The sequence below is a fragment of the Herpailurus yagouaroundi genome, unplaced genomic scaffold (assembly GCF_014898765.1).
Source record: "Herpailurus yagouaroundi ecotype Mexico unplaced genomic scaffold, PumYag 222, whole genome shotgun sequence".
In the NCBI taxonomy this organism is placed as follows: Eukaryota; Metazoa; Chordata; class Mammalia; order Carnivora; family Felidae; genus Herpailurus; species Herpailurus yagouaroundi.
The window spans coordinates 8,180,447-8,193,455 of NW_024412453.1; the positions used below are offsets into that span (position 1 = coordinate 8,180,447).

At 46.1% G+C, this 13,009-nt stretch overlaps 1 protein-coding gene across 1 annotated transcript in view; it reads right to left on the bottom strand.

Moving 5' to 3' along the window:
• Positions 1-3,153, bottom strand: part of ERCC4 (ERCC excision repair 4, endonuclease catalytic subunit) — a 34,438-nt gene extending 31,285 nt beyond the window's left edge. The window contains exons 1-2 of the mRNA XM_040459004.1: positions 2,904-3,153; positions 1,207-1,387 (exon numbers count right to left, since the gene is read on the bottom strand). Coding sequence (XP_040314938.1) covers positions 1,207-1,387; positions 2,904-3,110 — 388 coding nt within the window. The 5' untranslated portion in view covers positions 3,111-3,153. The remainder of the gene's footprint in view (positions 1-1,206; positions 1,388-2,903) is intronic.
• Between the last annotated feature and the right edge of the window lie 9,856 nt (positions 3,154-13,009).

A 13,009-nucleotide genomic window follows, 5' to 3' on the forward strand; every position in this document is an offset into this window, starting at 1 on the left:
AGGTGGGTGGGGGATGGGCTAGATGGGGGATGGGTACTAAGGAGGGCACTTGTGATGAGCACTGGGGGTTGTATGTAAGTGATCAATCACTGAATTCTACTCCTGAAATAATATTGCCCTGTATATGTTAACTAACTAAAATAAAAAAAAAAAAAAGAGAGAGAGAAAAGAGAACTGAGGCTCACCAAAATCACATAACTTCCTTCTGAGTGGTGGCATCCCCATTCAAAGCCAGGTGAGTCCGACCTCACCACCTGTGCCCCAGCTTATTACAGTTATAAATGTTATAAAATGTTACAAAAGTATAAAAACACTTTTCTTCAATCAGTGTACCATGAGCCACATAAAACATTCGTTCATACATTGATTCACTAAATGCTTCCTGAGGGTCTTCCGGGTCAGGGCAATAGTGGGATATACCATTATGAATGTCACAGTCGCTCTGCCCTCCAGAAGTTTACGGAAGATCACAGCTTATTCACACAACGTTCATTCAACAAATACGTGTTTAATACCCTGCGTATCAGGTTCTTAGCCTGCGATGAACAAATTGTTTCTTGTGCTTATGAAACTTGTTATCTAAGAGTGAGACAGAAAAATAAACTGGCAAATATAATGAGTTGTTCTTTAGTGCTATGACTGGGGAGAAGCACAGGATAACCCGAGGACAGAGAGGTAGGGTCCTCAAACGAGCTTTGGGGGAGATCAGAAAAGGTTGCCCAACAGATGAATAATAATGAGAACGAATTCCTTTTCTATATTAATTCTAGCTAAAATGAAGCCATTATTTCTCAAAATAATTAAGCAATGACTCAGTTTAATTTCAAATCACGGGGGGGGGGGGGGAGGGGAGAAAAACTCTTTAAAGAAAAAACCAAATATTTTAGGAAATATACAAAGAATATCTATAAACATTTCAAGGCTGATTAGGTTGGAAAAGCAAATGCCAGCCAATTACGAAGTATTAACCAGATGGGAGCTTAGAGAGCAAGGAAAAGTCATTCTTACTTACTCAGGCTACAAGTACTTTTTAAGCATCTAAAATGTGTCCGGTATTGTGCTAACCCCTGGGAGTACAATGCTGAGTCAAAACACCCAGTGCTGCCCCCAAGGAGGTTCTAGTTTAGACTTTAGCAGTGGGGACAGGCACAAAAAAGTGCTAGTTTGTATCATTATACAAATAATGACAAGGTGTCAAATTCTTACCAGTGATTAAATCTGAAGGTATTCTATTAGTCAAGAAGTCGACCACAAGTATCCGACTTGTTGCAAATATCACACCTCCTTGGGTGTAGACCTCGTAGCGACTGTTACTTGTGATTTCATTTGTTACCCGACGAGGGAGGTGTTCCACTCCTTCAATCTTCAGCTGACTGATAAAATACTCCTACATCAAATCAAGTGTGATTAGCAGTCTGTTTAATACAGGGCAGTTTTTACTAGGCGGCAAGGTCTTTGTATTTAAAAAGAGAGACAGGGAACTTGAGGAATATACAAACCAAGTTACCGCTTTGGGTGATCAACCAATCATCCACATGCAACCAGGCTTTTACTTTTGTTGGGTTTTTGGGTTTGTGCTGAGGCATCACTGCACTTGAGTTACGAGCATTTTAACAACAATAACACTTTAAAACCCTCAGTTAAAAGACTTCGGCTAGCTAGAAAACACTTGCCATCAAAGCCAGGTTTGCAGGCAAGCACAGGGTGTGAGGAGATCGCAAGGAATCCTCTTCCCAAGCCGAGTTTTAGACTGGCGGCTCTGTCCCCATCCGCCCCAGCGGGGCTTCAGGTCGGTGGGAGCTTGGCCCTTTGTGTCTTCAGGGCAACCCTTCCTCTCCTGGGGGCCCTGGGTTGTGCCAGGTACTGGGGATCCCTAGACAAATCAGACAGTATCCCTGCCCTCACGGAGTCTGTGGGCATTCTTCTCGGCGGCCACCTGCCTCCTGGCCACCTGCTCTACCTAGGGGCGCAGCAGACCCGTCAGACCAGGCTGCGCCACCTCTCAATGGCAAACGCCCCGTTTTGGCACAGGTGTACCCGTCTTCTGTCCTCAGCGCCCTCCAGTCCTTAACCGCCAGGTCCTCAGCTTCCAGCTCCCTTCCCTTCTGACCCTCAGCCCCCTCCCCCCAGCCTGGGTCAACCCCCTCAGACCCTCCTCTTCCCTACAGGGTTCTCCCCAGTTTCAGTCTCTCCTTTCACATCCTGCAATTACCCTCTGAGACTCCCCCATCCCCGTCACTGTTCCCTTTTCCAGATCCCGCTCTTCTGACCCAACAGGCCCCATGGTACCCGGCCTGGGGCCTCTCTCATCATCATCAAGGCTGCCTCCTCCGCAGCCGTCTCTGGCCATCGCGTCCTCTTCCGGGACCTCCAAGCTTTCTCTCTGCCCCTCGCCTCCGGTGGTGACTCCCCTCCCCCTCTCCGAGCCCCTCCGTCCCTCTGCGTCCTTGCACCCTCGGCAGGGACCTGCAGCTGTCTCAGAGACCCCCGTTCCAAGCTCTTCCACCAGTGTCAGAGACTTGCACCCTGCTCGGGAACCCTCGCACCCTCGGTGTCCCCGCGCCGGTGTCAGGGGCTTGCGTCGGCCTCGAGACTCCTCCCACTCCCGTGTCCTCCCACCCGCGTCAGGAACCCGCGTCCGCCTCAAGGACCCCTCTCATCCTTCTCAGTGTCCCCGCGCCCGTGTCAGGGACGTGCATCCTCCAAGGGACCCCTCCCACCCTACGTCCTCGCGCCGGTGTCAGGGCCCTGCATCTGCCTCACGGACCCCCATTCAACGCCCTCCCCCGGCGCCAGGGACCGCCGGCGCCCTCAGAGGCCTCGCGCCCGCGCCGGGCCTGCATCCGCTCGGGAAGCCCCCAACTCTCTCGGGGACCCCCTCACCCCCGCGCCGGCAGCCGCACCTCCTCGGCCGGCTGCGTGTTGAGCACCAGCACCAGGCACGCGGGGTGGCAGTGCAGCCGGAGGAAGTGGTAGAGGAGCCGATCCGCGCCGAGCCCGCGGGCGCACACTACCAGCCCGTCCGCGTCCAGTAGTTCCAGCACCAGCTGCCGCTCATACTCCAGCAGCGGCGCCATAGCGGTCGGCCGAGCCGGCGGTACCGGCTCCATGGGCGCCCTTCCGGGGCCGCGGCCGAGCTCAGCCGAAGAGAGCCGAGCGGGAGCCGAGCTCAGCCGAAGAGAGCCGAGCGGGAGCCGAGCTCAGCCGAAGAGAGCCGAGCGGGAGCGGAGCTCAGGCGAACAGAACCGAGCGCGAGCCGAGCTCAGCCGAACAGAGCCGAGCGGGAGACGAGCGTCGGTCGAAGGAAGCCGAAGGGAGCCGAGCCCGACAGGTCGAGAGCCAGCCGAACTCAGCCGAGGAGGAGCCGAAGCCGCGAGGAGAGCTGACCGAACTTAGCCGAAGAGGAGCCGAGTGGAGCCGAAGATTCGTAGAGTTCCCCAGCAACTTGGTGCTTGCGCGCTCCCGACAGGTGTCGGCTCCAGACCTCAGGCTCCAGCCCACGGCCTTTAGGGAATCCGTCTTGCCTTGTCCCTTCGGTCGGAGGGTGGGGCGGCCTGGATCTGCAACTAGAACCCGAGCTACCCCAAAGCAAGGAGGGGAGAATTAAACCCAAGGAGTTTAGTTCCCCAACCTCGGCAATGAAAAAGCTGTCAGTTGTCTAAGCGCGCCTAGAATTAGTGGCCCTCTTTGCCACGGTGAGGTTTCAGTTTTACTTTTGCAGTTGGCCTCTATCTCCCTGTAAACATTTTTTTTTTTTTTTTAATGAGCAGAATAGTTTACTACTTACAGGCCCTTGTTTATCTCGAAATGTCTTGAATGCAATAATAATCTGTTTCTTAAAAAGTCGCTCCCGGGTGTCCCCCCAGCCGCCGCATCCTTTCTTCCACTAGAGGGACACCTTTGGAAGTTTTTGTTCCACACAAGGACCGCCTGATAATCCAACCAAAGGAATTGTTCTATGTGGACATTCCTTCCCCCCCAACTTAATTGTTAGAAAATGAAAATCAACCGTTATTCCATTACCCAGAAATAGTCACTGTAATACCATGAAATGTGTATTTTCAGTTTTTTTTTTCCCTTCTCACCGCACAATTCTTTTACCGATTTGAGATAGTAAGTGAGGCGGGTTTCCAAGTTTGTCACTGATATTTGACAAACCTCGAGCATACTATTTAGTATTCTACAAAATCCTTTTACATGGCTGATAATATTTCTGTAATGAGGATATATCACACTTATTTATCTAAGCCCTGATTAATGGACATTTAGTTTGTTTCCACCATCACCCCCTATTATAAATAATATTTCACTGAACATTTTTGCACATAAATTCAACCATGCTCCTAAGATATACTTAGAATGGATAATTAGTGGGATAAAGAGAACCAACATAAGGCTTTTCGTTACATTCATAGTGCAACATTGCCCTCTAGAAAGCCTGTCCCAATCTACATTCACATCAGCAGATGCAAGAGGATCTGTTTCTCTATCTCGTTACGGCTTAACCAGGATTTTACTTACATTTTGTCAAGATTAAAACAACGTGTAATAATTTCCTGAATGGGAAGGTTTGCCTGCAATTTTCGACAGGCAGAATTTCCTGTGAAACAAATATTAATCTCTCCAATTCTGAAAGTGACAGATGGAGCTTCAGGGAAGTTATACAACTTGGCCAAGACCACGGAGTGAGTTAGTGTATTGCTTAGATTTAGTTCAGGACGTGGCAAGCAGGAACGCACCACGTATTTAGGGTGTGCATGCGGAAGAGGCAGTGCTGAAGTTCAAACCTGATTCCCATGCTGTGGTGTGCAGAATAATGGCTCCCGAAAGATGTCCCAGTCCTAATCCCTGGGACCTGCAAATATGTTACCTTCTGTGGCAAACGGGACTCTGCAGATGTGATTTCAAAACGAGAAGATTGTCTGGGATTATCCAGGTGGGGCCAGTGTAAATTACAAGCATCCAGGGAAGGGAAGGAGGGAGGCAGGAGGGTCAGAATCGGAGAAAAGGATGTGACAGTGAAAGCAGGTGTTGGAATGATGTGGAAGAGACCACGAGCCAAGGAATGCAAGCTTTAAAAGCCAGAAAAGGCAAGGAAATGAATTCTATCCTAAAACCTTCTTAAGGAGCATGCAGCCTTGCTAACCTATACTATACACTTCTGCCCTCCAGAACTAGAAGATAATGAATTTATGTTGTTTCCAGCCACGAAATTCATGGCAGCTACTTATAGCAACAATGGGAAACATACACAGTCACTCACTATTTCCATGACACTGAGCTCTTAAGATATCCCCAGCAGACCAAAACCAAACAGAACAAAACAGAGTAGAGAATAGATGGTGAAGCAATAATTTTGGAGGGGCAGCGGTCAACATACACATAAAATTTGAATACTTGTATAGATACATATACACACGAAGATATATTCACTCAATAAACACTTATTGGGCACCTGCTACATGTCAGGCAGCGAACCAACTGCTGGAGGTTCATCAGTAAACAAAGCAGGTGAAATTTTTGCCACCATAGAATTTATTGTATTCGAGCGGGAGCTTGTGTACAAAAATGTTTATTCATCAAATCATTTTGTGAACTATCATTATTTCTCAGATATTGCTCCTAAATGTCCAAAAAAGGAGGCTAGTTAAAATCTCTTCATACGTCTCTACTGAGCGGAATATCAGATGGCTATTAAAAGGTGTATGTGGCAAGCTATCTCGTGCATGTTATTATATGCTGAAAAAAAGCAGTTACAAGACAATAATGTCTAGTACGGTCCCATTTGTCTAAAAACATTAGCAAAAAACCAATGTTTTCCCGTGACTGCTTAGAAAAGCTCTGGAATTAAATCTCTTAGCAAAAGCGATTGTTCCTGGGGAGGCGAAAAGAGTGGCTGGCATCGTACTAAGACCTTTACTTTTCCGTTGATTCCCTTCCATGATGTTGGTCTTGCTTACCATGAACATATATTGCTTGTATAATAAAAATGAAGCCAAAACCAATTCCCAGGTTCTATACATACTTCATCAGCGCTAAAGATGATCCTCTTGTGAATTCTACATTTAATATGTGGGTGGTGGGCAACACTTAATGTCAAAAGTTGGCATCTGGGGAGGCAGACATAAATTCTCACAGATCCTGTCTAGATTAAAATTTTAGTTTTTCCAGTGGGCAAACGTTTTCAACATAAGGTGACGGGACTCTTCTTTTCCCGTGCCTCTGTCGCCACAGTTCTCCTAACCTTTTTCTTATCTCTTAGGGTGTTCTGATTGCCACAGCCATCTCCCCTCCAGGTCACTTTGTGAGTTCTAGTTCTTTTTTGCCTGTGAGGACACAGGGGAGGTAGTTGGCCTTTGGCCTTTGGCATTGGGCTGGGAATGAGATTAAGCATCATTTTTTTTCCCTCTGCCCTGAGATAGAACCCAGCATATCTCAGTTAACCTTAGGTTGACCACGACTGTGATTTCTCTTAGCGACCTCAGCCTTTCTCATACCTATGCGGAATGTCTGCTAAATCCAGAAGCTGGATAAAAAGCGGATGTTTCCTGAGTTTAACCCTGTCCTAGGGCCAGAGTACCTTTGAGTCTCTTAGAGTTTGCTTGTGGTGGTTTAAGGGTTCAGACTCTAAGTCAGAAAGACCTGGGCTGAACACTCAGCTTAGGTACCTACTAGCTGTGTGACCTCATGCAAGTTACTTAACCTCTCTGAGTTGCCTCATCTTTAAAATGGGGGCTGATAATAAGAACTACCTCATGTGATGGGTAGAGAAGTTAACTGAGATGAATAAAATAGCAGGACGTGAACATTCAACCAATTTTAATTTAAAAACTTCATGGCAACCATTTTATTTTTTATATGTTTATTTATTTTGAGAGAGAGAGAGAGAGAGAGCGAGGGAAGGGCAGAGAGAGAGAGGAGGGAGAGAAAAAATCCGAAGGAGGCTCTGGGCTGTCAGCTCAGATCCCTCTCGGGCTTGAACTCATGATCCATGAGATCTTGACCTGAGCCAAATCAAGAGTCGGATGCTTAACTGACTGAGCCACCCAGGTGCCCCAGTGACAACTGTTTTAAAACACTCTAACCCATTCTAGGACCTGAAGCACATGTATTCCTAAGGATTAAAACCAAACCTTCCCTCTTAATGCTGAGGAGCATTGGATGCCTGGGTCATCCCTGCCCTCTAACAAAGGGAAAGTCGCTAACCTTTGGGGTCCAGTTTCAAAATGTTTTAAAGATGATTCTGAAAGGAAAAGAGAATATCAAGAGTTTTACGTAGGGGATAAAGAGGTTGCAGGTTGAGAACGTGATGGAAGATAGCGGTGTTGGGAGTGAAGAGCAAGCAAGGAGGTTTCTAGGTGGGGCCCAACGTCCTGGGACTGCCTCTCAGGGAAGGTGTCCAGTCCATCTGGAAGGGCGGAACTGAGAGGCGAGGTCTCTCAGGTCACGAGCCACAGTCTTGCTTGGCTAAGAACCTTCCATCCGGAGCCTATAACATCTCCCCCCCAAGTCTGTGTACTAGGGGTTGGGTTTACAACTCACGGCCCAGCTGAGACGACGCTTGAAATTACTCACAACACATAGAATTGCAATGCATCTGCTGTATTAAAGTTTCATGGGGAAAGCAATTAGGAAAACCTAGAGGCTTAGATAATGTCTTAAAAATTAGATAACGTCTTACCAGGTAATGAACAGAAAGACATCCTGAGCTAGAGTGTGCTTTTAATGATCGTGCAAGTTAGGACAGCTACTCAGGTAGAGACAGGTGGGCAAGTGACCTAACCATGGCGACAACAACCAGGTCACATCTATTGTGGGCTTGCAATGTGCAGACACTGTGGCTGGGGCAGGGCACATTACTAACCACCATCCCGGCTCTACCTCGCTCTGTTCAGCTCTTCCTCTCCCTTATTCGGGGCTGGGGGCTTCTTCTACTGCCATGATTCGCCTTTGAGTTCAAGGTGTCCTGGGGCACAATGAGGTGGTGTCCACTAAGATCATAAGGTAGCTACTATTATTTTCCTTATGTTACACGTAAGGAGAAGAGGACATAGGAGGGTAAGGAGCTTGTCCACGGCCCCCAAGTGGGAGCAGGAGCAAATTCTACTTGACTTCGAAAACTGTGGACACCCCCGCTCCCCCTACTGCCTCCTTAGATGCCTAACACGGGCAGGCCATGAATGCCATCCTGAGTCACTTTGACTTGAACACGTGACTCATATGGTCCACATCTTTTCTATGCTTATACATCCCTTTAACATAAACTCAGAATACTCTTGGATCAATCCCTCCATGATGACAGTAGTAGATTTGTGTCTGTGGGTGGCAACCACACTTTAAAAAAATTTCTTGGGGCACCTGGGTGACTCAGTCGGTTAAGCATCCCACTTCGTCTCAGGTCACGATCTCATGGTTCATGAGTTTGAGCCCCGCGTTGGGCTCTGTGCTGATGGCTCAGAGCCTGGAGCCTGCTTCAGGTTCTGTGTCTCCCTCTCTCTCAAGAATAAACATTTAAAAAAAGTAAAAACATTTCTTTTTTTAATGTTATTTATTTATTTAAATTTTTTTTTCAACGTTTTTTATTTATTTTTGGGACAGAGAGAGACAGAGCATGAACGGGGGAGGGGCAGAGAGAGAGGGAGACACAGAATCGGAAACAGGCTCCAGGCTCTGAGCCATCAGCCCAGAGCCTGACGCGGGGCTCGAACTCACCGACTGCGAGATTGTGACCTGGCTGAAGTCGGACGCTCAACCGACTGCGCCACCCAGGCGCCCCTAATGTTATTTATTTTTGAGAGAAAGAGACAGATACAGAGAAGAGCATGAGTGAGGGAGTGGCAGAGAGCAAGGGAAACAGAATTCGAAGCAGGCTCCAGGCTCTGAGCTGTCCACACAGAGCCTGAGGCGGGGCTCAAACTCATGAACTGCAAGATCATGACTTGAGCCAAAGTCGAACGCTTAACCAACTGAGCCACCCAGGTGCCCTGCAGCCACATTTTTAAAAAGCTACTATGAATTCAGCAACAGTTTCAAATAGATCTGTGGTATATTAAACCGGACAGCGTCTACGAGCATGTGAAAATTTTTAGTATATGACCTTGAGAGGCCTGTTACGATTCTGTCTGCGGGCAATGGATGGTACGCGTAGGAGGGAGGAAACCATTGCAATACCTACAGAGCTTCGCCGGGGACCTGAGGTCCCTGGGAGACCCACTGGTGTGTGTCACTTACATTAATTGTCTGAAAATGAAGTCACCTGTGTACTAACACTGTGTCATTATTCCACCGAGAGAAGACTTGTATTTGGTTAACTAATTATTACTCATAGAGGCACAGGGAATTTAATCATTAAACTAATCTCTTTTCTCAGAAATAAGGACTTTTGATGACTCTAATTAAAATAAAAATATTTTTACTGTTTGACAACAGAAAAGGAAAAAAAAAAAGTAAGAATGAATCTGAACCTGAAAACCAATTACCTGCCCCTCTTTGCAAGGACATCAAGAAATGATAGTGGTTCTTATGGATTAGGCAATTAGCTTTTTGTAGGAATTTATGAGGAACCCCGAGGAAACTCTCCCATGGGGAAAAGAATATGTGAGTCAGGCAAATTTTGTGAAGTGTGTTTTTCTTATTTTTATTTATTTTTTTTAATTTTTATTTTTTTAACATTTATTCATTTTTGAGAGGCAGGGAGAGACAGAGCATGAGCAGGGGAGGGGCAGAGAGAGAGGGAGACACAGAATGTGAAGCAGGTTCCAGGCTCTGAGCTGTCAGCACAGAGCCCGACGCAGGGCTTGAACTCACCAGCAGAGAGATCATGACCTGAGCTGAAGTTGGCCGCTTAACCAACAGAGCCACCCAGATGACCCAGGTTTTTCCTTAATTTTAGAGACATTCCTTTTCCCTTACCATCTTCTCCCTCTTAGAATGTATTCTGACAAGGAACAGAGGACTGGCTACATAGTTTGTGGGGTCCAGTGCAAAAGAAAATTCAGGGCATCTTGTTAAAAAAGTAATGGGAATTTCAAGATGGCGACAGCAGAGCGTTCAACCAAGCCTGGGACCCTTCAGAGCTTGGGGTCCGGGTGGCTACGTAAGCCCTGACCATGGCGCTGACAAAGAGCTTTGACCTTGTGAATAATAATGATCTAAGAGATGTTTGTCTTTGTCAGTAGGCATTGATGACGCTGTTGTAATCCATTTGCCTGACTTGGAGTTAGTGTCATGTGTGGGGAATGGAAAGTAGGGGTGGTGGTGGCGGGGCCGTTTCCCTGGCATCTTGTTCATGAGGGGACTTACACATAGACTTTCGGTGTTTTCTCCAAATGTGGGTCCACCTACAGTCTCATAGAAGCACAGACGGGGGAAGAAGCATAGGTAGAAGATGCTAAATATGGGTCCGATTATTGGACCACATTGCTTGTAGTGACCTATGACAATCTTTAATAAACCATGTCATTTTCCTATAGGAGTTTGTCATTGGGGTAGAGCACGTATACAGAATTAAATCTGTAAATTATAAATCACAATCAGTTATCATCCCAAGCATACATGCAAAAATATTATGATTGCCAAAATATCCTAATATCTGGCTCCAATCCATCCACCCCCCACCCCCCACAAAACCCTGTGGCTTTTTATTCATCAAAAACTTTTGATTTTGTTAAGTGAAAAAAGCAAAGTACAATGTGATGTGTAAGAAATTTTTTGTGAGTGTAGTGCTTGAATATACATAAACAAAGTCTGGCAGGATATATAAGAAGCTAAGGTTGTTGGTTTTCTACTGGAATTTTCAGATGGGAATGAGGAGGAATGGGAATTTTTTTCATTGTTTATCTTATATTTGTTGTTTTGAACTACATAGTTAAAAAACGTATTAAAAGTTAAAACTGGGGCACCTAGGTGACTCAGCCAGGTAAGGGCCCGGCTTCAGCTCAGGTCATGATCTTGTGGTCCATGAGTTTAAGCCCCGAGTTGGGCTCTGTGCTGACAGCTCAGAGCCTGGAGCCTGCTTCAGATTCTGTGTCTCCCTCTCTCTCTGCCCCTCCCTTGCTCACACTCTTTCTCTCAAAAATAAATACACATCAAAAAAATTTTCTAAGCTAAATACAATTAACATAAATTAAAATAAAACGTAACAAAAAATAATACAAATAAGACATCAAATATGCATTGTGCTGTATTTTGGGGATAAAAGTACTAATTTGTTAAATAAGTGAAATTAAATTATAGCCTATTAAAAACGTCCTGTAACTGGTGCTCCTGGGTGGTTCAGTCGGTCGGGCATCCGACTTCGACTCAGGTCATGATCTCGAAGTTGGTGGGTTCGAGCCCGGCATCGGGCTCTGTGCTGACAGCTCAGAGCCTGGAGCCTGCTTCAGATTCTGTGTCTCCTCCTCTCTCTGTCCCTCCCGTGCTTATGCTCTGTCTCTCTCTGTCTCTCAATAATAGATAAACGTTAAAAAAAAATTCTGTAATTATTTTTTCATGGCCTGGTTTTTTCCTGACCTCTGAGATGCTTAATTTGGAGTTTACTTCTTATATCTTCCTAACAAATCCCATGGGATGAAGGTGCTTTCTTAGTTAAAAAAAAAAAAAAAAAAATGGACTCAGGAAATTCAAAGTTGATTCATTTCAAAAGTGGAATTTATTATTATTTAATGTAAATATATAATGGAAATATGTTTAATGTAGTTTTACCTGCACAGGGAGATAGGATATAGAGCCCTGACATTTAGAGTGAGGCATTATGTTTAGAAGTCAAGACACATACTTGGAACAACAGAAAGGAGGAAATAATTTGATAGTTTACCCATCCTTTTGGTGGGAGAAATGAACTCGTGGAAGAGCTTATTCATGGGAATTACTCTTTAAGACAAATAAATCACAAAGCAGGTTCTCATCCTGCTCCTAATGCCAGTAGCCTCCGGCTGAGAAACCTGTACATTAAGAAGCATCCAGGGACGCCTGGGTGGCTCAGTCGATTAAGCATCCAGCTTCGGCTCAGGTCATGGTCTCGTGGCTCATGAGTTTGAGCCCCGCATGGGGCTCTGTGCTGGCAGCTCAGAGCCTGGAGCCTGCTTCGGATTCTGTGTCTCCCTCTCTCTGCCTCTCCCCTCCCTGTTCACCCTCTGTCTCTCTCTCAAGAAAAATAAACATTAAAAAAGAAAACAGAAATATTAATTCCCCACCTGCTGGAAGCATTGAGGGCCAAAGGTTCTCTGTCCTAACCTCTAAGACTTGTTCTCAGAAGAAGCCTGTCACTTCTTGGGGCTAGCCACGTGTAATTAGAATGGACATATTTGGCGGTTGGCAAATCCCCACAGTGGTTTCTTGGCTATCATCGTGTGCCTGGGCCGGGCTGGCGGACTAATTGGCTTCATCGAGGGATCTCCATGCTCCACCTTCTCCAGATATTTCCTCTTGGCCACGTTTGTTTCTTGGGAGAAGAATCCACCCGTATGTTACCAGCTTCCAGAGCTCTGGGACTTTGGCCAGGAGGTTGCTGCAGAGGAAAATCTAATACTGGTCATGCCTTGCCTCTGGCTTTAGTGGAGCTGTTCATTTCTCCTTTAATACGCTTCTTCCGGTCTGAGGTAGTTTTCGTACATATCATTTCTCCTTTTTAGGAGTTTATTTCAAACCTGGAATGGATGTTGGATTTTATCAAATAGTTTTCAGCATGTCTTGGTACAATCATGATGTTTTCCTTTGGTCTGTTGAAGAACTATGTTGAATTCTCGATTTCCTAGTATTGATCCATTCTTGATTTCCACAAGTATTTTAGTTAATTAGCTAACAGCACATTTGGAAAGCAGTGTATCTGTGGGGGGTAACCATGGTAACCAAAAGACTCTCCATGTCAAGGTGGTTCAGCCCAATGGTCCTGGCTGGCAAAAGCAGGGGGTCTGGAAACAGGAAGCCATGTCTTAGAATCCAGTTTCTGCATCGTACCAACTTCATGGCTGTGGGCAAGTTTCTTGAGCCTCAGTCTTTCCACTTGTAA